General features: G+C 41.7%; 3 protein-coding genes across 5 annotated transcripts in view; 2 read left to right on the top strand and 1 right to left on the bottom strand.

Moving 5' to 3' along the window:
* Positions 1–2,063: 2,063 nt before the first annotated feature.
* On the top strand, positions 2,064–16,819 carry CCNC (cyclin C). 2 transcript variants are annotated; one of them, XM_035109328.3, is made up of 12 exons: positions 2,064–2,412; positions 4,932–5,038; positions 7,332–7,416; positions 8,198–8,267; positions 9,127–9,178; positions 9,902–9,957; positions 10,301–10,336; positions 11,638–11,729; positions 12,610–12,677; positions 13,055–13,134; positions 13,715–13,833; positions 15,382–16,819. In XM_035109328.3, the coding sequence occupies exons 1-12, from the start codon at positions 2,381–2,383 to the stop codon at positions 15,458–15,460; spliced, it is 876 nt and encodes a 291-aa protein (XP_034965219.1). In that variant the 5' UTR covers positions 2,064–2,380; the 3' UTR covers positions 15,461–16,819. The 2 variants fall into 2 exon arrangements, with proteins under 2 accessions (XP_034965219.1, XP_034965220.1); XM_035109329.3 differs by having other exon boundaries at positions 15,224–16,819.
* On the bottom strand, positions 16,817–21,694 carry TSTD1 (thiosulfate sulfurtransferase like domain containing 1). Its single transcript, XM_035109330.3, has 4 exons — positions 21,513–21,694; positions 19,758–19,934; positions 19,398–19,557; positions 16,817–17,677 (listed from the first exon to the last, which is right to left on the bottom strand). Exons 1-4 carry the CDS (start codon positions 21,685–21,687, stop codon positions 17,614–17,616), a joined length of 576 nt encoding a protein of 191 aa, XP_034965221.2. The 5' UTR covers positions 21,688–21,694; the 3' UTR covers positions 16,817–17,613.
* A 3,310-nt stretch (positions 21,695–25,004) lies between these two features.
* USP45 (ubiquitin specific peptidase 45) overlaps positions 25,005–26,741 on the top strand; it is a 51,401-nt gene continuing 49,664 nt past the window's right edge. For both annotated transcript variants that reach the window (XM_035109333.3, XM_035109332.3), the window contains exon 1: positions 25,005–25,150. The gene's annotated coding sequence lies outside the window, so the exon portion shown is untranslated. The remainder of the gene's footprint in view (positions 25,151–26,741) is intronic.

Raw genomic sequence — 26,741 nt, 5'->3', positions numbered from 1 at the left:
TGTGAGAAGCTTACAATCCTTTGTTGATAATTCCTCTTAAGGATCATTGTATATTTCGTTCATAATGTATAGAATTGGATAATGTAATATGGATATGAATAATGCAATAAAAATGTAAGGAAAATAAATTTTACAAAAGTGATGAATGATAATAATAATAATAATAATAATAATAATAATAAATTTTTATTTATACCCCGCCCTCCCCAGTCAAAAACCGGGCTCAGGGCAGCTGACACCAACAGAATTACAATAAAACATAAAAACAATTAATTAAAATACAGATTAAAATACAGTATTAAAATTTAAAGTGCAGCCTCATTTCAAGTAGTCCATAAATCCAAGCCATGAGGGAGGAAAACACAGGGGTCAGGCTGAGTCTAACCCAAAGGCCAGGCAGAACAGCTCTGTCTTGCAGGCCCTGCGGAAAGATGACAAATCCCGCAGGGCCCTGGTCTCCTGGGAAAGAGCGTTCCACCAGGTTGGGGCCAGTACTGAAAAGGCCCTGGCTCTAGTAGAGGCCAATCTAGCCATCTTATGACTCGGGATCTCCAGAATATTATTGTTTGTGGACCTTATGGTCCTCCGCGGGGCATACCAGGAGAGGCGGTCCCGTAGGTACGAGGGTCCCAAGTCGCATAGGGCTTTAAAGGTCAAAACCAGCACCTTAAACCTGATCCTGTACTCCACCGGGAGCCAGTGCAGCTGGTAAAGCACTGGATGAATGTGATCCCGCGGCCGGGACCCTGTAAGGAGCCTTGCCGCGGCATTCTGCACCCGCTGGAGTTTCTGGGTCAGCTTTAAGGGCAGCCCCGTGTAGAGCGAGTTACAATAATCAAGCCTGGAGGTGACCGTCGCATGGATCACTGTGGCCAGATCGGGGCGAGAGAGGTAAGGGACCAACTGCTTGATGCGGCGGAGATGGAAAAATGCCACCTTTGCTGTGGATGCAACCTGCGCCTCCCTGGAAAGGGAGGCGTCAAAGGTTACACCCAAACTCTTGACAGAACTCTAATGACAGGAGCATAGCATGTTGCAGGAAAGGTAGTGCATAAATGCAGGTAGGTAATGTAATAACATGATCTGGGGGGAAACACCACCATCAGCCACATCACTGTCTACAGCACAGAAAATGCTTTTGCAGAGGGAAAGCAATAGCACAGTGCCAGTCTATGGATGCAAGAACAATGTTGTAATCCCACTTAAATTTCTTAAATCTGAACCTTTATTATATACCCAGGCTTCATATAGGTTGGTAACCTAACATATATTTAAGTAGGGCATATATGGCTCCCTGACTGGGCTTGACAATACAGGCCTGTAGCAGGGTTTGTGTCCTACTCCACGGGAAATTGGGGTGTCTAGAGGCTTGACTTCCCTGTGCTGTAGTTAAGGGTAATGCATACAAGTAACACACAATATTTGAAGCAGAAATATTTCCACAAATGAGCATATGTGAAAAATAGAAAGATAACAGGAAAAACATGGGAAATCTGTTGGTTTGGGAACAGTGTGTTCTGGATTCTCAGGAATTGCCTGGTGGATGAATGTTGCCAGCTGTGAATGGCTAGATAACGGCTCCCTCTATAGGACTGAGATTGCTCAGTGTGGGCCAGAATTTTTACTTGTACTGTAGTGAAAAAAATTGCCTTAGAATCTCTGCTGAAGGGCTGGATAAAAATAAAGAAATATTGGAGCATGGTCTGAAGAGATTTGTTTGGGACTTAAAAACACAGGATGAGGCAATCCCCTTTCTCAGGTAAGATTGCCATTTAAGTGATTTGAAAATATGCAAGGGCAGAATTACACCCTTGCTCGAGGGATAACATCTGGACTTTTTGTTATGACTGTCATGGTAGAATGCCCTCCCCGGATACAGAAACTGTTCTGTTTCCTCAATTCTTAATCTCAGTCTGCTGGTTTGGTGGGATAGTGAACATAAAACAGGGCGTAACTGTCTTCCCCAATGAATGTGCACTCATTTCGCTAAAATAACTTCATTTTGCACAAAAGACCTCTAGGGCAAGGCAAAACTTAACCGATTCACCCTTGAACAGCTGAGGTTGAGGATAGCCGGCATTTTGAGTTTCCTTCCGCCCTCCCCCTCCCTCCACAGGCGGAACTTGTCTGCTGCGGAACTGATTTGCAAGGCGGCCGCGAGCTGCCGGACGACGGAGGGGTGAGCACGCAGAACCGAGGTTGCCGCTTGTTAGGAGCGCCGCCGCTCGTTACAGGCTTTTCTTTCCTGCCGCTGAAGCTGTTCCTGTTCCTGTTCCTGGAGGGGCGGGAGGGGGGCGTCAGAGGAGGCTGCACCGGCACCGGCGTCTGTGCTCTCCGCCTGGGCAACAAGAAACGAAAAGGCTCCCGTCGATTCCGCTACATGGCAGGGAACTTTTGGCAGAGCTCGCATTAGTGAGTAGCTGTTTTCACGGGGCTGGGTGCATCTAGGATGGGAAGCGAAAGCTGTGCCGGATTACCGGGACACAAATGGGAGGGGGGGGAGGCGGGCGAGGCAAATTCCCCCCCGTAGGTCCTTCATAGGTAATACAGTAGTCGGAATATTAGGTGCAGTGAGATGCGGCTTTGCGGGTGGAAGGGGTGTGCCTGGAGGTTGTGGCTTTTGGGAAAAATATGAATTCTTACACTGTTGTGTTTGTATGGCTTTATGCCAAAGCTGTTATGGGTTTTCTGCTACTGGCTGTAAGGACGAAATTGGCTGTGTGTGCTGTTGTGTTTATCCAGATAGAAAATCCCTTATAAGAGAGTCATGCAAATCTACGGTGCGGTGTCATATGTAATGCTGTGTAAAGTTCTGGTCAGCTCGCCTCAAAAACCGACATTGTAGGGTTGGAAAAGGTTAAGAGAAGGGCATCCAAAATGTTCAAGGGGATGAAGAATCTCCCTATGAGGAAATGTTGCAGCATATGGAGCTTCTTAGTTTAGAGAAAAGGCCAGTAAGAAGTGACATGGTAGAAGTTCATAAGATTATGCATGGTGCAGAGAAAGTGGATGGAGAAAATATTTTCTTCCTTTCTTGTGACAATAGAACTTGTGGGCATCCAATGAAGCTGAATGCTGGAAGATTCAGGACAGATAAAAGAAAGTACTCCTCCATGCAGCACATAGTTAAACTATGGAACTGCCTCCCCCAGGAGGCAGTGATGGCCACCAAACTGGGTGGCTTTAAAAGAGGATCAGACAAATTCATGGAGGAGAAGGCTGTTAGAGGCTAATAGCCACAGTTCTACATGCACTGTCTGAGGCAGTATGCCTGAATACCAATAGCTGGGAATCGCAGGTGGGCAGAGTACTGTTGTGTCCATGTCCTGCTTGCAAGTTTCCCACAGACACATGGTTGGCTGCTGTGAGAACAAGATCCTGGGCTAGATGGGCCATTGGCCTGATCCAGCAGGCTCTTCTTGTGTTCTTTCATGTGGCATTGATAAGGTGACAGCTCATGTAGGGCAAGGTGCTTTTGACATAGTAAAAGTGCTGCCTGTTCTATACTACATAATTTAGTAAAGACCCTCCTCACCCAAGAGTTTTGTGGAGCTAAAAAAACCTAACAAACTATTGATGTCTTTTATTTAACCATACTAGTATCGCCTTATGCACACAGTTTTTATTTTTTATTTTGATTCAAATGGAAAGGCAACAAGTAGTTATTTAAATTTTGGATGGAAACAGGTAATGTGAAAAATGTGGAATGTTCTGATATCTATTTGTTCTTTACTATGAGAGGAATGTTGCCCGTTTAAATTCATCATTTCTCCCTCCATTCTTCAAATGCTTTCGTACTGTATCTGCATATTGTATCTGTGCACAAATGAATATTGTACTACCTCCCAAGAATTGGGTTGCTTATTCCCCACCACCTCCACCCACAAGGTCTTAGGTGAATAGAGCATTGTGATACTATGAGGCTAGAGAACCTTCAGCAGATAACTTGAGCGTAACCAACTTAAGTGCCCTACAGATGTTGTTGAGCTCCAACTCCCATCTGCCCAAGCCAGCATGATCAGTGGTCAGGGAAGGCGGGAGTTGTAGTCCAGCAACATCAGGAGGCCACCATGTTGGCTACCCTTGAAATAACTGAAAGCTTGTAAAAAATATCCATGGTGAAAAGACTTGACTCAGGTTCAAAAAAATTTGGCAGAAAATGAATGGGTATTTTTAGGATAATGCAAACTAGCAATACAAATAGGAGAAAAATTCACCTGGCTGGAGATAATTCTCATTATTGCAGCAGTCAGTTTATCCTTCTTTGCCCACTTTTTATGTGTAATCTACCAGCACCTAAATTCTAAATGTGTTTATTTGTGAGAAAGTCTGATCTCGAAACCCAAAACGATATAAACACATAATTGGACACCATGATGATGTTGAGATGCTTCTGGGACAGGTGCCACAGGCAGAGAGGCTGGATTGAATTTCTAGGTGTATGCATGCTTTGCATAGCCTTTATTTATTTAAATTATATTCTGCTTACTAACCAGAGTTCTTGAGGCATCTAACAGTATATCTAAAATACAATAAAATAGAAAGAAAGTTACTAGGGCAGAACAAAGACATACACAAGTTTCTTCCTCATTCTCAGATATTCCAGATGCTGCTCTGCAGCTGAATCTCTCAGCCCCAGCAGGCCTCAGAGGAAATGTCTGCCGAAGCTTGTCACAGGTTGGGGCTTCCTTGCTTGGCTGCTGCTGTCTCTCGCAGCTGCTGGCTCTTGTGGCACATGTAAGAGGTGCTGGGGGAACAAATTAGTATGACTCTGAATACCTAGGAAAGTTTGTGGCTTTTGCATCAGGCTGTGTAGTAGAAGTTGAAACGTAGGCTGTTTTCTATTTGTGGTAAAATGCCCTTCTGTTTAGTTGGTATAATAATCTAACTTATACTGAAAGTTGTCTCTTCTCTCTCCACTTTCTTTGTAGCTTACAATGGATTTTGGATAAGCAAGATCTGTTGAAGGAACGCCAGAAGGACTTAAAATTTTTGGCAGAAGAAGAATATTGGAAGCTGCAGATATTTTTTACAAATGGTAAAAATAGTTTCACACTTAACTTAGCCCACTGTTTCATACTGTGTGTGTGATGAAATATTTTTGTGCTAATATCTTTAAAACCACAAATTCACCATAACTTTTTTTTAGAAGAAACATTCATTAGGTACCTAGTGACATGAACATGCTCCCCCAAGAGACCTTATCTTTCACTTTAAATATAGCATTTAGGTTTATTTATGGTTTGTTGTTTTGAGCATTATGCATATATTTTCATCCTGAGACCTTGTGGATGTAAGCCATTTGTTCTGACACTGAACTTTGGGCCTCTACTACATGTTTATTTTATGTGACAGTCCTTCAGGTCCTGGTTTAAAGGCAAAAACATAATACCTAGTTTGTATGTAAAGATGGCACTTGGAGGGAAGGAGAAACTGACAGTCCAGCCTTTACCTTGAGGTTATTCTTCTCTTGGCCTTTCATTTTAATAGTCCTTCTTAGGTTCCTCTACAATTCTGAAGACTTGCCATGAAACTGATAAGAGACTTCTCTGCCTTTAACTTGGATTCAGCTTGTATGATTCTTCTGTGGTGTAAGGCCAGAACATGGTTTGGACTTACGCATGTGTGTGCAAACGTTGCTGATGATCTTTCTTGTCATAGATGCTATCTGTCAAGTAGTGGCTTGTTAAGCCTGCCTAATGATTTTTTTAGCTGCAGTAAGATCTGCACTGTGGTCTCTTGGTTCTTAGCTTGTTTTCTTAGCCACTGTAGCAGATCTGTGTAAAGTTAATACTGTATGGGAAAGAGAGGTAGTATGTTAGAAACTGCTATGGCTGGATGGAGAATATTTGTAAAGTGCTGCTGATTTTTTGTGTCATGATATTTGGATACCATGAATGTACTCATGAATGTATTGAGCATTTATTCATGGTGTTACAGTGCAGCATCAGGTTGATCACAATTGTAATGGTTGTTCCTTTAAACATTAATCATGTGTGCAAATGCCTTGCTTGGCAGTCAGCCTTTAAAATCTGTGCATAGTTATGTGCATCGGAATGGCATAACTTGCAGTGCTGTTTTAAAATGGCAGGATAATGATACAGCATTGCCATGTTCAGATTATAAATGGATGAGGGCATTCAGGAAAAATACCAAGTAATCACCTTATGTTTCATTCCATCATTCTGTCCTTCCACCTCTGCTCGGGATCCCAGACGGATGCTTCTAACATGCTTGGCACATCTCCTTTGCCTGGAAGGCCAAACAAGAGCTACCTGCACAGCTGACACCAGGGCTGCTTCTTGGCCAACTGGCAGGCAGAGCTTGTGATGGAGCAGCTGACTGCTTCCTCTAGTGTCTCTCCCCCTTGCATCCCACTCCTTTCCCTAGATTAAATATGTCATACTTCAAACACCTGCTGCCCTGCCAAATTCAGCAACTATGTTGTTACTGGCAGCTTCATTCATTGGACAAATAACATCAGCGTTGTGATGTGTTTAAGCTTTGTAGGCTAGAGGTGGCTCATTTTTGGGTTTATTTTAGCTGAGGGCTTACGGATCTCCAGAAGGCATGTGTGATGTAATTGTAGGAGTCTAGAGTGATTTGAGAGTTGCCTTAAATTGTACATCCTAGAGCAAACTGTTGCCTTCACTGTATGGAGATGTCACATGACTCTTCTTTCGTGGATCTATCTTTAAATGTTGGAATTAAGTGCCATCTGGCTGTGTTTGAACTAGTTTGACTTAGTGGGTAGCATGCTGCACTTTAATCTAGAATCACCTTTTAATCCCTCAGGTAGGTGTGGGAAAATCACTGATCCAGTTCAGCCATACATTTTCTGGCTTGCTAAAATTCAGTTTAGCAGCCAGAAACAACCATTAAGACTACATTCCCATTTGTTCTTGGTAGTTCCCTGGTATGTCTGAAACAGGGACCTTTGGTTTAATGTCAGTACCTGACAAGGATATTAAATCATGTTTTTTATTATGATTTAGCAGTCTGGAAAATGTATACAATATCTGAACCAGGCAACTGTGCTATGGTCTCAATATGTAAAAATATTATTGATGTATCTTGTAGGGTTCCTGAGAGGATGACTCGGTTAAACTTTACAACTCTTTACATACTAAGGCTGCAGTCCTATGCATCAGTAAATTTCATGAAATCATTGGGGCTTTGAATAAATGTGCATAGGATCTGATTGTAACGACAGTGTAGAAATGTTGCCATAGTGATTGTTTCACAGCACCATGGGAGATAACCTTCACCACTTCTGATAAAATGCAAATTGTACTTTAAAATCTTAACTTTGTTTTGTTTTTGTTTGTAAGTTATCCAGGCCTTAGGTGAACATTTGAAATTAAGACAACAAGTTATTGCCACTGCCACTGTCTACTTCAAAAGGTTCTATGCCAGGTAGGACCACTTTAGTATATATAATTTTTTCACCTTTTTAAACAGAATTCATAAGTTAACAGATAAGATGGTTTGTAGTCATATCTAGTGGGTACTGTTTAGCTGATGAAAGGCTTCTGTAAGCAGAATGGGAAGGGTAGCAATTTTCAGTTATTACATCCCACAATGCCATGGTGCCTCTATAACAGTGATCCCAAACACCTTCACCTGCCCCAGCTGTAATAAAACATCTCTCCCATATTAACCTCTACAGCCACAGCAGGCGATGAAACTCTCTAACCCCCACTGACACACTCTTCCATTGTCTCCTGAGACAGATGGATGCCAACGCAGTCTCTCTCTACCTGCTAAATATGCTACAGAGGGTTGGGAGACCCTGCAGAACAGATTTAGAGGGGTGTGGGCTGCAGGAGGGAAGGCAAATAGCTAAAAACTGCTACCTTTCCCATTCTGCTTACGGAAGTCTTCCTGTCAGCTGAGTGATACCGTTCAATTCAACCCCATTGTACTTCTATATATGCAAACCTTTTATTTATTCATTTATTTTATTTAATAAAATTTATACACTGCTTGATTGTAAAAAAACCCCTCAAAGCGGTTTACATTATTGGTGGTAACTTTTCTAAAAAGCAGTGCTCTAGGCATAGCTGCCAAGTTATCCCTTTTTTAAAGGGATTTTCCCTTATGCTGAATAGGCTTCCTCGCGAGAAAAGGGAAAACTTGGCAGCTATGGTGAATAGCTCTTTCTGCCTTCTTAAAATCATGTACTGTAACTTTTCAGATATTCCCTAAAAAGTATAGATCCGGTACTAATGGCTCCTACGTGTGTGTTTTTGGCATCCAAAGTAGAGGTAAGTAGAACATATTTTTCTGTGTGTGCATAAATTGGATATAAAAGGGAGCGAAACTAGTTTTTAACCCTAAAGAGAAAAGTTAAATTGGAGCATTTGGTGGCTTTGTTTCTTCATGTCCTTCTGGGAGAAACAGAAGCTCCATTATTCTGTGCTGCATCACACTTACAAGAGGGGGAGGGTTTCTTTTGTTGTATGTGTGTTGTTGTTTAACCTTTAAGAAGAAAATCATTAAGGTAAATTTTAAAAAAGAAGATCCAATGGTGGTGGTGAACAGTAGTTCATTACCATTCTAATCTGTCCTATTGGCTGAGTTGCTTTCTTGCCTTCTCAGTCTTTATAGATGCTAGGATTTAGTAAAGTGCATAGCATTTCTCCCACCAAGGGGTTTGTTCCCTTCCCACCAATACATTATTGGTATTTGGCTGTTCATACATTCAGAATAAATGGTGTCCCTTGATCACACCATGCTTCCAGCACTACAGGTTGCTTTTCTTGCCTTATGGTTACAGAAGCTAGGTACAAGTGCCATCTTGGCAGCTGCATTGCAATTGAAAGATATTCTGCTGATGGGAAAGAAAAGAGATTCCTTCTTAGACAGGCTTCTTTATTATTTGCAGTGTTGTTGTGACTATAGTAGGGTGAGGTGGAGATGAACCTTTTTACACCTGTTCACCATAGGCTGCAGTGGAGCTGGGCATGGCTGGCCTTGGATTCTGCCAGCCTGTCGTGGAAAGTGCTCAGCCTACAAGCCTCTCAAGGGAACCTTCCTTTCACCCATCATAATGACAGGCAATTTGTCACAGTGTGTTTCTAGTGTGGAATACCTTCCAGTGCGACTTATTTTTTCTTGCTTTAGGAATTTGGTGTGGTCTCAAATACAAGGTTGATATCTGCTGCTACTTCTGTATGTAAGTGTAAATCATATCCTTTTCTGTTGCTTTATCACAGGTAAAATAGTCATAATAGTTATAGATAAAACGTTGTCTTTTTCATAGGAAGCTGTGCATTGCTTAGAAATTTTGGGGATTAAGTAGTGTAACAATATCTGAAATAAATAAAACAGATTAACTACTAACTGAAATCAGTTTTCAATCTCAGCAGCAGAAATGAAAATGAATTTCTTTATCCTTAGTTTGTTTGATACTTGGTTAAAGTCTGTCTCTCCTCACCCCTCTGCAAAATAGATACTTGCACATGCATGATAGTAGAAAACTGATTTCCAGAAACTGGTAAATGCTTCCACACCAGTAGATAATTGGGTCAATTTGTGAACTTTCATAGGCTGGTAAACATTTTTTTTTAAAAAAAAAGCCATATCAACTTATTGTCAAAGTATATAAAAAAAATTTCAAAATCTATTCTCACCTACCCTTCGCTTTAGTCATTGCAATACTATTTTATTCACATTCTTTCATAGTGGTTTTTCATTGTATCTGATTTTTGTCAGGTAATCTCAAAAGTCCATATGCTCTATACATAGTTTCCAGGTATTCTCTTGTGCTTGAAAATGTAAAACAATGAATCCAACATCCAGTCTTGTGAGATTGGAGAATTCAATGAAAAATAAACAATGTGGTTTAATTTTATCCTCTTTTTTAAAAAAAATGTCTCTTGACTTCTTTTAATTGCAGTGAAAACTAGGTTTTCGTATGCCTTTCCGAAGGAATTTCCTTATAGGATGAACCATGTAAGTAACCGTGTAGTGATATAGTTTGCATTAGTATATCATCTTCGAATTAGTACATTGGCACCTCCACCGTAAATATATTTATTTGAAAGTAAGCTCCACCCATTGATAAGTGGAACTTACTTCCTCATGTGCATCACTTATGTAGCCCTTTTGTAAATGGGTCCAACAGTTGAACTGGTCTCTAATAGAATGTATTATGCACCAAATTTCATTACAATATATTGATTGATGTTGAGTGGAATAGATTTACCTTGCCTCCAAAGGATCTGTGTTTCCCCCCTCCTTCCTTTTAATGTGAGCAGTGTGTTTGATCTGATTAACTTATTTTGTATTTTTGCAGATACTAGAATGTGAATTCTATCTCTTAGAATTAATGGTAAGTTCCATCTGTTTACCTCTGCATTGGTTTAACTTTATATTACAAAAGTATACAGATTTCCTATTTGTTAAATGGGATGAAATGAGCTATTACCCACAGCACTTACCTTTAAAAAGGCAGTATTGTCCACACCTCTCCCCAGTTCCGCTGCAAGTCCCTAAGAAAGGAGCATTCCTTTTTAAGAAGGGGACGACAGAGGATGAGATGGTTGGACAGTGTTCTCGAAGCTACGAACATGAGTTTGACCAAAGTGCGGGAGGCAGTGGAAGACAGGAGTGCCTGGTGTGCTCTGGTCCATGGGGTCACGAAGAGTCGAACACGACTAAACGACTAAACAGCAACAAAGTTCATGAAAGCTAAGCAGAAGTTAAGAATAGAGTTGCACAAATTACATACAAAACCCGAATGTTTCCTTTGTATAGATATGTGAATACATTATATTCAGTTTGTAAGATGTACTATAAATACTTAACCACAGGCGTAGGTAGGTTCAGGGACCCATGTCATTTTCTTACATCTCATAAATACTTCTCTGGAAATGTGTGTACTCTTTGCTCCTTTATATACTGACAACTGCTCTTCCAATCAGTCTGCTAACCAGTACAGGTAGCACAGCTACTCTAGTCATCATGTTGGTCAGACAACGGGCAGTGTGTAGTACTTCGGACTCCACCCACCTTTGGCTTTGGCCCTGCTCACCATTGGCACGTGGCCTCTGTCAGATTACCCTCGACTTCTAAAAACTCTGTTCTAATGTGTGCTTTGTGGTTAAAAATTCCCCCTCTTTTTAGTGTGGTTTGCAACACATAGCGCCTTTGCACATTGCATCTCTGCTCTGCACTAGTGGAGGAGGAGCTTCCTCCTACAGTCTCTCTGACATAATCCCCCATGTATATTACAAGAAGAGACATGATAATTTACTTGGCTTTCAAACTAGGGCCAGTTATTTTGGCAAGCTTTTAGTTTATGCACTTTTTATGTTCTTTCACAAGGCTCATTTTCCAGTGAGGTATTTAGGTTTGTGGGCAAATAAGGTTTTTGTTTGCTGCAGTTGTGTCACTTTGTGTCTCCGAGGGAGATAGTCTGATAGGCAGTCTGTCAGCTCGTACAGAAGAGTATTCTAAAGAGACTACTGACTTCATTTTGACAGAATAAGGGTGCTGCAACAGGGACATGTTGAATAGAAGGCAGGAAGCACCTAAATAATTTGTAAGTCAGATGTTTTGAATTCTTGCTAGTGACAATGAGCTTTGTGCTGCACTTAATTTTAAATGGCCTTTTAAAATCAATCTTTCCAGGACTGCTGTTTGATAGTATACCATCCTTATAGACCTCTACTCCAGTACGTGCAAGATATGGGCCAAGAAGATATGCTGCTACCCCTTGCCTGGTAATAAATATATAAATGTTTAAAGAGTGTGTTCATCTGAGGAAGAGTACAAGATAAAATACAACAACGGAGGTGAAGTCTGCAAACTGACTTAGCAGACACTTTCCCCAGTTTGTCAAAGCCACATGAGCCAATTATCTAGACATTTTCCTGGGGATTAGTATTAGTTTAATACATGCTGGAGAACACATGGAACTAGTTTGGTTTGTTTGCCACCACTGGATTTTTTACATATGACCTGTACAGCCTTTTCTTCAAAACACCCAAGGGGAACACATAGTAATTAGATACTGTACTCTGATTACTGTTTTATTTATTTAGTATATTTATCCCTGCTCTTCTTCATGGAACTCAAGGTGGCTTCAGCAAGGTGCCTGCCCTCAAACCATCCCTAACCTTGTCTTACAGTAGGAAAGATGACATCATATAATGTCTCTGAATACAGATCTATTACAGTTGTACCTTGGTTGTTGAACGCCCTGGAACTTGGACGTCTTGGCTCCTAAACGATCGAAACCTGGAAGTAACTGTTCCAGTTTTTGAATGTTCTTTTGGAAGCCGAATGTCTGATGGTGCTTCTGCGGCTTCTGGTTGGCTGCAGGAGCTACCTGCAGCCAATCAGAAGCCGTGATTTGGAAGTTGAACGGACTTCCAGAATGGATTTGGGAAGAAATTAAACCAGTGTTCTAAACTGCAAAGTATGTAGGAAAAAAATATACACAATGAAATGTGTATATAATCATAACAAACATCCTGATTTCAAACAGAACGTAAATGTTTAAAGGAGAAATAAGCTGGTGTTTATGTGGCATATTACCTTGACTCCCTTATGTGGAGAAATGAATGGCAGCATGCTGATTGGTTGCTTTTGTTTGTGCAGGAGGATAGTGAATGACACGTATAGAACTGATCTTTGTCTGCTGTACCCTCCTTTCATGATAGCTCTAGGTAAGAAACACGTTAAAAAGTGCTTTATTGCTACTTGAATGGAATGATTGGGTGTAGAGTTCCACCCATGACCATCTTCATATAAAGTCTGGTGTTGACGTCATAGCCTCAGTTTCATTTTTTTACTTAGTAACGGAAATGCTTTTATGGTGTTAATTTTAAAAAATCTAATGGAGCAACTAGGAAATGAAAGTTAATTGTAAATGTTAAGTGTCAGCAGTGTGAAAAGTATCTAGAATGGCTTGATGGAAAAATCCTCTTTTGAGAGGTAGACAGTGATACATGTTCTGGAAATCTCCTTTGCCATTACTAGTATGTTACCCATCATCCTGCAAGTATTGTTATCCAACCTTATGCAACATTTGTTTCCCTTGCAGCTTGTCTACATGTGGCTTGTGTTGTCCAGCAAAAGGATGCTAGACAGTGGTTTGCTGAGCTCTCTGTTGATATGGAGAAGGTAGATACATTTTCTTTCCTAAGTACAGATTTATTGTGTCATGGGAAAACATGTATGCTAGCCACATGTCCTCATATAAAGTGGTAGCTTCATAGGACCAGGTATTATAACCACTTCTTGACAATGGTCATTTTGGGGGCAGAATTTATGGTGCAGGTGCTTATTTTCAAAGCCCTATATGTATTGGAACTGGGCTGATGTAAATCAAACGAAGGCTGTGTTTATTTCCTCTTGAAATTACTGACCATTCAGCTAATTTCCTAGTGCACTGATCTCTGAATATGAACTCTATTATGCTCTAAGATTAAAGCTCATGATAATTCCCAGTAACAAATCCCAAATAATCCCAAGTACCAATGTCTTAAGATGTTGAATGTTTTAAAGTAGGATCAGAAGTTGTCCCCGCCCCCCCGCGGATAAAATATTAAATATATTATTACTAGATTTAAGCAGGGAGAGGTACTATACAAGGGTAACAGAAGACTTAATATTTTAGGACCTATTACTTGTATATGAAGTGTGTGCCTATTGCTGACAGAAACATGGCTACGTTTTGTCATCTAGACATATTTTTGTTTAGATTTTAGAAATAATCAGGGTTATCTTGAAACTGTATGAACAATGGAAGAACTTTGATGAAAGGAAAGAAATGGCTACTATTCTAAGTAAGATGCCTAAACCAAAACCACCTCCAAACAGGTAGGTGTCTTCAAACTTTGTTTTCTCCTTGTACTTATCTATATTTCTTTATCTATTTCTATTTATCTGAAGAGTGTGTCCAAAGTGTAAACAAGAATTTTAACAATATTCCAGAGATCTATCAGAATGTATTCCTAGTTGCTAGAAATTTGATAGTTCTCAGGTTAACAGTCACACATCTTCCTGCTTTTCTTTTGTGAATTTACCTAATAGAAATGAGTTAACTCTCCAAGTAACAACCTTTATCAATGTCATTTGAACATGATGAATGGTTGTGCTTGAACATAATGCTTTAAACTATGGTTTTGGACTTTTGGTCATTGGATGTTTGTAAACTGAGTGACATTGTTCCTTGATTATCATATTAAAGCTTTTTGGTTTGCAGGGATCTTTTTACCAGGCACATTGTCTGTTTATAACAAATACTCAGGATTAGCACAGGCTTACTGGCAAGGGGTTGGTGAATAGGTTGTTGTGATTTTGGCTAAGATATACATAACCTTTGTGGACCCAGGTGGCGCTGTGGTTAAACCACTGAGCCTAGGGCTTGCTGATCAGAAGGTCGGCGGTTCGAATCCCTGTGACGGGGTGAGCTCCCGTTGCTTGGTCCCAACTCCTGCCAACCTAGCAGTTCGAAAGCACGTCAAAATGCAAGTAGATAAATAGGAACCGCTACAGCGGGAAGGTAAACAGCGTTTCCATGTGCTGCTCTGGTTTGCCAGAAGCGGCTTTGTCATGCTGGCCACATGACCTGGAAGCTATACGCCGGCTCCCTCGGCCAATAATGCGAGATAAGCGTGCAACCCCAGAGTCGGTCACGACTGGACCTAATGGTCGGGGGTCCCTTTACCTTTACCTATACATAACCTTTGCCCCTTGCAACTCTGGCTATGAGCTGAGTGTGAGATTATTGTGTGGGCTAAATTCTATACCTGATTTTCGAAAAACAAATGTGCATTTCTGGAGCAAATAAAATAACCACACTGCTCCCTACCCAAACGGTTGTTGCCATAACTAAGTGAAAGTATGAAGACAAAAGCTACGAGGGCTCAGAAAACATTTTTTCATTATTATTTCCTCAGTCATGATTTAAGCAAGGCTCACAATCTGTAGGAGTTTGAGGCAAATTTCCGTGGTGCTATTTACATTTTGCCATTTGCACAGGCTCTCCTAGAATAAATTCATGTAGGCTCTCACATGAAGTAAATGTAATTAAAGAGCTGCATGATGATTGAACTTGTCCTTTGTGGCTTCTTGTGCCTCCAAGATTGTAGAATAAAGATTGCAATCTCCTGCCTTGCTGTTACATTAGCGATGCCTTTATGAAATTCACAGAAGTAAAAGAAAGAATTTTTAAAAAATATATCCATATTTGTTTTGTTCTGAACAGTGAAGGCGACCAAGGTCCAAATGGAAGTCAGAATTCTAGCTACAGCCAGTCTTAAGTCATTCCAAAGAAACTCATTGTGGACCACTTTGGATTATGTCATGATGGATTTTTTCTTGTGTGGAAGACATGAACACAAGGTTTCAATAATGTCTTTTCAGAAAGAACTTGAAGAATGTTTCTGTCAAGCATATTGAAAACTTTTCCATAAATACACACCCATTTGAATTGTGGCACTAACACATTTAACACCACTTCTCAGTCTCCAAACAAGCCTGGACAAAGCTAGAAAAAACATGATTAACTTCAGTATGGACAGCATTCAACACTTTCGTTGTTGTTTTTTTTAAAAAAGTGAAGTGTTAAAGAAACTGTTAACACAAAGCTGGGTGAGTAACTGGATCTTCTTGCCCCCATACCAGTTTGACCACAGGAGGTGGCTTGAAATGTTGGATTTGAAATCCTAATTGACCAGGTATATACTCAAAATGCTAGTGACTATTGTACAAGAAGGAAAATGCACTTCTTCAGTAAATTCTTGAAAGGAAAAGACTCCTTAAACAAAGAGTAAGATAGTTTTGCATTCCTCATCTGAAATTTAACAAGATAGTCTTAGTCTGTACCTATAATTTGCTAGCAGAAATTGAAATCCAGTACCCCAAAAAGTGCAATATGTATAATGCAAATTGTGGCTGTTGTAGGGAGGAAAATTTCAACCTTTACAAGTGCTAAACTATTAAGTCAAATTTTGCAATCCAATCAAGTTGAATAATAATCTAACCTATTTGAGGTAATGGTGGATGTGTTGTGTGCTGTAGAAGTTTGCTTGCCCTCATTGTTACAAATCATTCATCGTAACAGAGGCCTTTTAAGAAAGCAGCAACTATTCGGATGAAAATAAAACTTACTCCATAGGAAACTATTAATTACTGTAAAAATTTAACTAGAGAGGATTACTTTTTTTATAAACCACAGGGTCATATCCTGTGCTCTTTACTCAGGCAGACCTTCCACTGAAAATGGGATTTGGTTCAAAACCTTTAGATTTTAATGAACATTGTGCACACACAATTTCATAATGAAGTGTGTTATCCTAAAACAAAGTCAAATAAAAATGACTACTGGATTTCAGTCTTAGGTCTTCTTTCATCCCAGAGAACAACTTTAAACTGGTACAAAACCAGAGGAATGTTGGTTTGAAGAATCTTGTCACTTGGTGCTTGTTCTAAAACTTGATTTTTTTAAAAGCAGCTGTGCCTGCTTCTACTTGATCTGTCATTCAATTAAGTGTAACCAAAGTGTTTTTGTATGCAAGTGATTGGGCTCTTTGCACTTAACTGTAAGTTATTTTTATAAAGCGTGTTTGGATACTGACTTACGAAAAAACCTCTGTGAGAAGTGATGTGTTTCTGGCCTTTTCATACTCTCCTTATTTGTTCTGCTTATTTTGTTGTCTTGTTCCACACCCGTGCTAACGTGATTGGTTGAAGACACCTTGTCCTTAGCCATATGGAAATTAATTTTGTTCCCTTGAGGGTTTAAACTTTATTTGTAATATGAACTAGCTGGGTAGGAATAAAAACAAATGCAAATTGACAACATGGACTAGTTCTTTTATTCTGGAGTGATAAATAAATGATACAAATAAATCAAGGTGGTATTGCAGATATATAAATAAAGAATGGAATCGTGATCCGCTGAAATCAGTGAAAGTTGTTTAATTGGAAATATGATTGCATCGTTGATTTAACTGTGGAATAGTAATAGGTTATGTAGATGGTAGCATATTGTATTCATACTGTGAGCACTTCCCCTGTTGGATAAAACCATGTTTCCACACACTATTACTTCCACGAGCGTTTGCTATCAGACAGCAAAAAGCAGGGCTATACAAAAAGTCGAAGACTTTAAAAGCAAGAAAAAGAAACCAAGGTTATCTCTTACAAGCTGGATAAACATTTGAGCTCTGTTTTATGTGCAGGAAAAATTACTGGGGAAATTAGCTAAAGTTGTTTGAAGCAAGTGTCTAATTACTAATTTTAAAATGCACAACTTTAATTTGAAATCACGACTAATCAAAATTCAGTTGGTATGTAAGAGCTGAAATTAATTGCAGTGTTAAGGGAACAACCTGATTATTATTTGGGCTATTCTATTGATCCATTGCAAATTTCATTCAATTAGCAAAACTATTTAAGAGGAAATACTCAAATTTTGGAGAAGATAATTCCATAATGGGGAATACCTGGTTGAATATTCAAAACAGGTATCAGTTCTTTCCTGCTGTGTAACACAACCAATATATTGCTACATAAAATAGTTCCTAAATCTATATAGATCCTTAATAAAAGTTAGCCTTCACCCTGTGTAATATGAGGTCACTATTCCAGACATCATTTCCCCGCAGAAGATTCATACTCAGCCCATTCCTTGAAGCCACCAGCATAGTTCTGAGCTCTGCAAGCACATAAAGTAAGTATCTTAACATTTCACACTGTACAAAGTACTTTAGTTAGTTATCCTTTCTCTAAAACATACTGGCCAGATCACTTGATTTGTTCAGAACAACTCAGTGGGCTCAAAACTTTATGGGAATGTTAACCTTCTACATCCAACTTCAAAATACTATCTGCTGCACTGTCTGCTGTAACAATTGTTATTTAATAAGACAAGGAAACAAAGCATGCATATGATATCTTTCTCAAACAACACAACCCACAATAGCCTCTTAAACAAAATAGTTCATATTGCAAAGCAGATACAGTTTTGCTGATTAAAAACTATTAATCACACCACCGGATTTGGCTGCAGCCCATACAAGGATTTTTAATTCTGTTTTTTGTCACAGCAGCCAAAGGTATTAAGATTCTGCAGAGTCCATGCAGAACCTTTGATGTAGCAAAGCAGAATAAGGTATCACCCTAGCTTTTTAAAAATCACAATTGGATTTGCTTTTAAGAGGAAAGCTGTGAAATGGCAGGTGGCAGTTTTAGATTGAAGGCAACGACTGATTTACATGCGTCCAAGGCGGCCCGGAAGTGGCTGGAAAAGGGGACAGAAGGGGGCCTAATGGGCTTATGCATGCTTCACTGTTGCAAGCGATGATGACCTGAAATGCAATCCCCACACAAATCAGGGGTTGCCTGTATTTCCATGTACTATATTCAAGGAAGATCTGTTACTCTATGAGCAGGGACGTAGCTAGGGGGTGGGGCACAAAATCAGCTAAAATATGTCCACAAATGTGTCTAGAAATAAAAATATTGATTATTGCCTCATAAGAAAAGGTTTTAAATAGAGGGTGAATTGAATGGGTGGAGGAGGGGGTTGGAGGAGAGGTGGAAAGAAGAGCTAATTTGTCTGTGGCTAGGGGGTGCAATCTGGACGGTTCTGCCAGGGGTGCAAGATCACCTAGATATGGCTCTATGGCTATATTTACTGCAAATGGAGCCTTGTGCAAAATACATAACTTAGAATTAAAGAATTCTGGGAAGCTGCTGAGCACAAAGATTGGTGTACCAGTACTGAGCTGAACTCTCTATACATTAAAAAAAATCCTAGTTATCTCAAGCTGTCTTCATTTTAGCTGTCTCATGTAGGTGTTGTGTGTGACTTTTTTTGTTGTGGCTGTTAAACGATTGGCTGTCAGGAATCCTTGACAATCTATTGCAAGTCACTCAGAGTGCTACTAGTAGATCCTGATCTATGTTCTGCCCACCACTTCTCTGGGCAGTTTGCTGTCAGCCTACATGCGCAAGAACATTACTTTTTGTGATTGCTTCTACAGAATGAAATGCCTGTAGCATTCCAAAGAACTTAAAACAAGCTGACCTAGTTTTTGTTTGTTTGTTTAAAGGACTAGAGTGACCAGTCCTGCTTCAACCTCACTGACTTGCACAAATAGATGGCACAGACTACTTGCAACTGTAATGATTAAAATTTCATGGCAAGGGTGATAAGTTTCGAATGGCAGGAGACAAAAGTTCCAGTTTGCTTCCTTTGTGTCAGGCCTAGGTCTTCACTGAACAATAAGTTACTTAGAAGCAAAGATCAGGGCTATGGAATGAAAAGCTATTGATTCACCACACTTCAGAGTAGAACATCAGTGTTCTACTATTAAAGCAGAGGTAGAAGTCAGATATACTTATGCAGTTTGTCCCTGAGTATATATACTCACCTGCTGAAACCCAGAGACTTTGCAGCAGCTAGAGCTTGTATGCTTCTCACTCCTGCCATACAGGAAAACACTAAAATGTCTGATTTAGAAGGCATATCTTGATTGTATATCTCCTTAAAATGTACTGGTTCCATCTGTAATGCTTCCATAACCTCGCCCACTACAAAAACAAAGACTGACTGTTGAATTAAGCAGTTCACTATGATGAATCATTATAAAGCAAGTAAGTGCAACAGGTCATAAAATCCATGATACATGGGTGAACCTTACATATCTCCTGTTACATAGGTAAAAGGTTATGAGCTAGCTGGCCTTGTATTTCCTCCTCACTGCTCATGACCAGGAATTGTGGCAGCTTACATGGAATGCTGATGGATCCAGGAATTATCCCATACCGCTCAATTTCCCATTTTTCTCTAACATCAACAAGCAAAATGGCCTTGGATTGCAGCAACTCCTTGAGTTCTTTGTAGGAGACGTTATCTTTAGCAGTGCAAAAATGGCAAACAATCACGTCTGGTTTTTCAGTTTTTAGATCTGTAAAGAGAAGAAGCTATTACTCAAGCAAGCAATATTGTCTCTGGACCATCATTTCTCAAATCCTTCAACTAGCAACTTCTAATGTTACCAGTGAGCACAGTTTATGCCAGTGGCTTTATAGGGCAAAGCTTTCCAAACCAAACTTTTCATGTTGGTGACACACTTTAGACATGCATCATTTTGTGACATAGTAATTCAGTTTTACTAGCAAACTGGAGGTTAAACTAACCCCTTTCTAGCCCCTGGAGGAGCACAGGGAGCATTGGCATTACAAACCTACACAGTGCAGCTGACACACTATGTCGTGACACACAGTATTCCCCCCCCCCAATACTGCATTATCAAATGTACTCATAGATTTTCATAATTTCTGTATCATTGGAACTCAGGATCTGACAGTGAAATTGAAAGGGAGTAGTAGACTCAGAAGAGAAAGTGTTTCATCACACAACACATCGTGTGGTATAGGCCGCTGGCCTACACACCATTTTAAAGGTGATTAGGTTAAACCAGGTGAGGGTTTATTAAGATTGGCAAAATACTTTTTTTGTGTTTTGCTGAGAGTTGTGAAACTACAGGTTCAGAGTATTTTTACAGTCCACAAAACCACATGCTATAATAAATTTGTTAGTCTGGCCTTACTGTGTGGTACCTTTTTAAATGTGTTCCTTTTAGGGAGAAGGGCGCCTCCAATCACCCTTGCTCCCAGCCTGGCACAAAGCGGGCTTGGATTGCAGCCTCTCCCTCCCATTCCAGAGGAGGAATAGGGAAACAACCAATGTGATAAAAGATATAAAAACAACTTAGAACTATTCTCACTAAGTGTGAAATATGTAGTTGCTACTTAACGGTGGAGCACAAGCCCCCACTGGTCACATCACCAGGACTCTTGTGACACGTGGGTGTGCTTAATCTTTTCTCCTGATCTGGGAATAACTTAAATACAGTATATAGCATTTGATCTGATATTGAGAAACCACTTCCTCCTTAAAGTTTCCTGCATGCATAATCATTCACACCTTTGTCCCCAGCTTCTTTACAGAGGCATGAGGTCATTACTCTTTTACTAAGAAAGAATGAGGCTGAAAGATAGCATAGGCTCAATTTTTGCTCAATTTATTATTATTCGGAATCGGAAGCTAAATCTGGAGGCTGCAATGGATCTGTTTCGCAAGCGGAGCCAAATGTCCGAATCCTAAGATTAGGACTGAGAAATGTTCCACTAATGAAACGTAACTGGGTTAGGGGGCACATTTTATGGTCAGGGATGCCACACGGAATCACAGACTTGTAGAATTGGAAGGGGTCACGAGGGTCATCTAGTCCAACCCCGTGCCATGCTGGGATCTTTTGGCCAACCCTAGACTCTGAGATGAAGAGTCTCATGCTCTACCGACTGAGCTATCCCAGCAATCAGATCTGCTGAATTAAGCAAGTGCGGATCTGATCTTACACTCTGACGCTAGGGAATGTCAGACTACGCTGCAGGTTCGGTTCGGTATAGGGAAGGAGATGCTTTCTCCCCACCCCGCCCCGAAGTCTCCCCTCTCTCCCCACCCACTCCGGGGCACTTACGCGCCGGACTCCGGAATGAGCCACGGCCTGCTCCCGATGCCGGCCGCAGAATGGAGCCGCGACCGTGGCTCCCTGCCAGCAGGCTCTTTCCTCGCCCGCATCTTGCAGTGACCCCTGTCCGCTTTGGTGTCAAAATAAAGGTCGCCCGACCCAGCCGGCTGCAGCAGCCCCACATGTTTCCCAACGCGGCTCAGGAATCTGCGCGTTTTAACATATCTCCTCCCATTCTTTGCCGGGCTTCCCAAGCTATAGCAGGCCGCGTCGTTTGCCTGTCTTCTGCGTCTGTGCCGCTTTGCACCAGAAGCTGCCACAGTACCTCGGCCGACCCAATCCTATGCCCATTTGCTAAGAAGCATCCTGTAGGCCTTACTCCTTAGCACGCAAGATACATTTACACACACCCCTCAAAGGAATCTCGGGAACCGTAGTTTACCTCTCAGATAACTACAGTTCCCAGCACCCTTAACAAATACAGTTCTCAAGGTTCTTGGGAGTGGGGTGTGTGCTTTAAACGTATGCTGTTTAAAGCGAGTCTAGAGTTGCATGCCAAGAAAGCACTTCTGTTTTCTTCTCAACCCAGTGGAAGAGGTTTGATGGCCACCCGTCATGGATGCTTTAGCAGAGACTCCTGCATTGCAGGGGGTTGGACTAGATAGCCCTTGGGGTCGCTTCCAACTCTACAATTCTGATTCTATGAGTCATATTATGTTAACACCATTTACTTTTCTCTGGGTGCTCCCTTAGTTTCTCCTTTTCTGCACAATTAAGAGGTTCTTTTGTTTATGCCCCAAAAGGGGTATTGTAGGGCTGGGAAAGGGGCAGAAGAGGGCAATCAAAATGATCAAGGGACTGGAACAACTCCCCTATGAGGAAATGATATAATATTTGGGGCTTTGTGGTTTAGGAAAAAATTTAGGAGTAAGCGGGGACATGCTAGAAGTGTATAAAAATATGTATGATGTTAATAAAAGTGGATAGAGCAAAGCTTCTCTCATAATTCCACAACCAGTGAAGTGGAATGTTGAAAGATTGCTGGGGAAAGCATTCTACTCCCCCCCTACCTTAATTTGATGGTACAAGATTTCAAGTATTACTGTTTTAAAAAAATATACTAGCAATTGTAGAACTCTATATTCACCCTTGGGCTAATCTTGGGGAGCAAAGATCACTCCTATACTTGAGCCTTCCACATGGCAAGCCTTGTGCTACCAGCTGAGTCTACAGACTGGTGATTCACCCGGTAGCATTATTTATGACAACATTTCTTACACAGAAATGCTTCAGATTATATTGCTTTGCGCAAACAAATATTTTTACAACCTAGCTGAGGCTTATTCATTCACATGAAACCTTTTTTTTTTGCTAGCAAGTTTTCTATAAAATAGTCATGGGTGCAATTTTCCAAAGTGTCTTTCTGTGTACATCTGTAATGAAATGTGTATTGTTTTAAATATATGCTTCACAATATTTTGAAAGGCCTTTAGCAGCCAGCCTTGTAGCATATGGTGGCTTTGCATTTCCACATGCAAGACCTATCACTGGTACAAACCAGTCATGTCATACGATAGCTAGCTACAGTATGGCACTTCATATACAGTTATCTGATCTCTAGCTGAAGAAACAGAAGGTAACATATTTAGAGGTTAAAGCAAACATTAAGAATTAAGAGCCTCATGCTCCAGAGTAGTCCCAGAAACAAATGATCACATAGCTGTACCTCAGTACAGTGCTAAACTGAGTGGCTTTACAATTATAATGATAAGCAATTACCTGCAAACTGTTCCACCACAAGCCTTATTTATTTGAGGCTTCCATACTAGAGGTTGCTGTGGAATGGGTTACTGTGATCCACAGAAATCACTAGGACATATTTCTTAGACAACTGTCTTGCATGTGCAGCATGTACAGTAGATGCCATGTATGCAAAATTTCCCATTCATGTCAGTAAAGCAATGAAGGAGGACATCTCCATGCATTTATTCTTTTACAACAGGGTGCACAATTTTGGGGGTGGGATCAGAACCAATGGCCCTGAGATTTGGAAAAATGCTGCCTCTTTCTGATATTCTTTGACATAGTTCTTAAAAGAATTTTGATCAAACACATTTTCATTAACAAAGGTGGAATTTGAAGAAATGTCTAACTGGCTTTCCCCTTGGTTTTTAATTAAACGAGGATAAAACATCTCTATAAAAGGGTGATTAATTTAAACTGTCATATAAACTGGTTCTCTGGTTGCTGGCTGTCAGCCTATCCATATGGCATTCCTTTTTCTACAGATAGAAGAGTATATTTATGATAGCGTAGTTAAAAAGTAAATCAAGTGTTGCAGTATACACTCCATATAGGCAATATTCTGATTGATTCGCTCTCACTTTGCTCATCTTTCCTATACCTGAAGATGGATCTAATCTGTGTTATTTAGTAAACTTGCTTATTTACCGTTATGTGGCATACCAAGAAAGATGGCAGGAAGGAAAGAGGCAGAGTCAGTGGCATGGTGCTGTACCAGACAAAACATTAAAAATAACAAGTTATTATAGAGCTGTGGCATCTGTTCTGATGGAGCTTTAGGGCAGAGGTGCCCTTAGAACAGGACTTTAGAGACATAAATCTTAAGTCTCACTTTTGGGTCCTATGCGGCCACCTGAAAGTACTGGGTGTGGCCTGTTCTAATAAGCAGCCTTGCCATTTAGTGAGTTCAATAGATACTTCCCAGAATTCTCTGCAGGGTACAACATGCAGGAGTTTTATTGCAAACACCGAAGTGTATGTGTGACTCTAGCTTCATAGTCTATCAAGGAAATGCACTCTGCATATGACCAGAAGTACAATTACACATGCTCAAACCCTGAACAATGTTAAATACCCCCTGGCTTAAATGGAACCTAGTGGTTTGAGCCAAATCGTTTGTTCAGAAATAAACCATGCAGAGCAAGGGCTTAGTTTTATATTCAGTTAAAATATTCAGGATCCCAGGTTCAATCCCCAGCACTTCCAGTTAATAGGATCATGAGAAAGGCCCCACTCTGCCTCAGATCCTAGACAACTACTGTTGCCAGGCAAGAGGAGACAACGCAGGGATCGGTGGATCAGCCCTCCTATACCCATCCCCCGATCCCTAAAGGGCCAGGGGCTGGGGCAATCCGGAATCCTGCGCAATTCGTAGCCTAGGACGTGACGCCTGCTCCTTTAACGATGGAGGAGAATAAAAGCCGCTGTGCACATTGAGCGCGATGATGGCTTGCCTTCCCGGTGCAAACAGCCGCACCCGTTTTCAAGGGAGTCAGGACCGAGGCCTCTCCAAACACGTGGGCACCAGCAATTTCAACAGGGGTTGACATCGATGTAAATACAGACGGCTCCCTATCGGCGATGCGGCAGCTCCGGCTGGTGTTTACAAAGCGGAGCGGACCCCTCCAACACACAATCCCGCCCCATTCATCCGCCCCGACTCTCGCTTAGCCGCTCTCGGGGCGGGACGGGCAGCCCAGGCGAGCGAGTGAGCGAGCGAGCGAAGCGGCCTTCGCCGAAGCTCGGCTTCCTTTGCCGCTTCCTGCTCCTCCTCCTCCTCCTCGGCTTCTGCTGCCGCAGCTCCAGCCTACAACCTGCGAGGGCGAAGCCCGTCGCCCAGCGCGGTGAGTGCGGCGGGCAGGGGGAGGCGAGCTAAGGGGAGGCCTCTCGCTTGGGTGGGGGCCGTGGAAACCGAAGCGGTGTGGGCGCTGCTCGGCATGTGGGCCCTTCCTCGTCCGCTTTGCAGTGCCTGGGGGACCCACCCTAAGGGCTCCGCGGTGCTTCCCCGAGGGCCCGAGGTCTTGCAGGCGGTGGCTGAGGCGCCCTTGCCCCGGCCTTCCTCAATCGTGGCCTAGGCAGGCGGCCTGCGCTGCCCGGGGACACCTTTGGGGGTTGAATTGTGACGCCGCCTTGCACCTCCTAGAGCCCGGCTCGCTCTGGCGGCAGAACTGGTGGTGAACGCTTAGCTCTCCTCGAGCCTTTAACGGGCCCAGGCCTCCGCGGGAGTATTTGGGAGTAAGCCTCGACACTGAGCTCCATAGTGTTTGCTGCCCAAATGCGTGTGCCCGCTAACTTATTGTTGGCCCAGTTGGCTAGAGTCAACAGTGTGAGGCAGCAACAAAAAAGCTCGTGCTGTTCTAGGCTGTATCAGCAGAAGTACAGTGCCCAGATCAAGGGAAGTGATAGTACCACTCTATTCTGCCTTAGTCAGACTCTCCTTCTTTGGAGGTTTTCAAACAGAGGTTGGATGGCCATCTGTCATGGATACTTTAGCATTGCAGAGGATTGGACTAGATAACCCTTGGGTTCCTTCCAAGATTCTGTGGTGCCAAGGTTGCAGGTTCAGTCCTCATACAGGCCACCTGCATATTCCTGCATTGCAGGGGGTTGAACTAGACCAGGGGTCCCCAAACTAAGACCCAGGGGCTGGATGCAGCCCAATCGCCTTCTAAATCCGGCCCACGGACGGTCCGGGAATCAGCATGTTTTTCCATGAGTAGAATGTGTGCTTTTATTTAAAATGCATCTCTGGGTTATTTGTGGGGCATAGGAATTCGTTCATATTTTTTTTCAAAATATAGTCCGGCCCCCCACAAGGTCTGAGGGACAGTGGACTGGCCCCCGGCTGAAAGTTTGCTGGCCCCTGGACTAGACAGCCTTTGGGATCCCTTCCAACGCTGCAATTCTATGAACTAGTGCAAATCTTGGGAACTTTGGGCTCTCCAGGTGTCACTGGACTACAATTCCCATCAGCCCTAATCAGCATAGGGATGGTGAGCCAATTGTTTCCCCAGCCCTGATCTAGGGCAGTGTTTCTCAACCAGTGTGCCTCCAGATGTTTTGGGACTACAACTCCCATCATTCCTGACCACTGGTCTTGCTAGCTAGGGATGATGGGAGTTGTAGTCCCAAAACATCTGGAGGCACACTGGTTGAGACACACTGATCTAGGGAATACATACCCTCTGTAGTGTACAACACTCCTTATTGAACACCCCAGGATTTGCTTCCAAGAAAACATGTTCAGATCATGCAAGGAGGTAGTTTTGCTGGTCACGGAGAATGGGGACTGCAAAAGCATAAAGAGCACCCAAGGTGGGGGAGAAAATGTGTCCTGTATATGTCTATGCAGGAAATTGTGAGTCAAATAGTAAGGGCAGTTTGGGTCCAGGGAGTTGTTGCTATATTAGTCCCAAAGGAGTAGAAACAAAATAG

This window comes from Zootoca vivipara, chromosome 3 (genome assembly GCF_965207765.1).
Source record: "Zootoca vivipara chromosome 3, rZooViv2.hap1.1, whole genome shotgun sequence".
Lineage (NCBI taxonomy): Eukaryota > Metazoa > Chordata > Lepidosauria > Squamata > Lacertidae > Zootoca > Zootoca vivipara.
The sequence above is the reverse complement of the archived record's forward strand: the minus strand, read 5'-3'. Positions and strand labels throughout refer to the sequence as shown.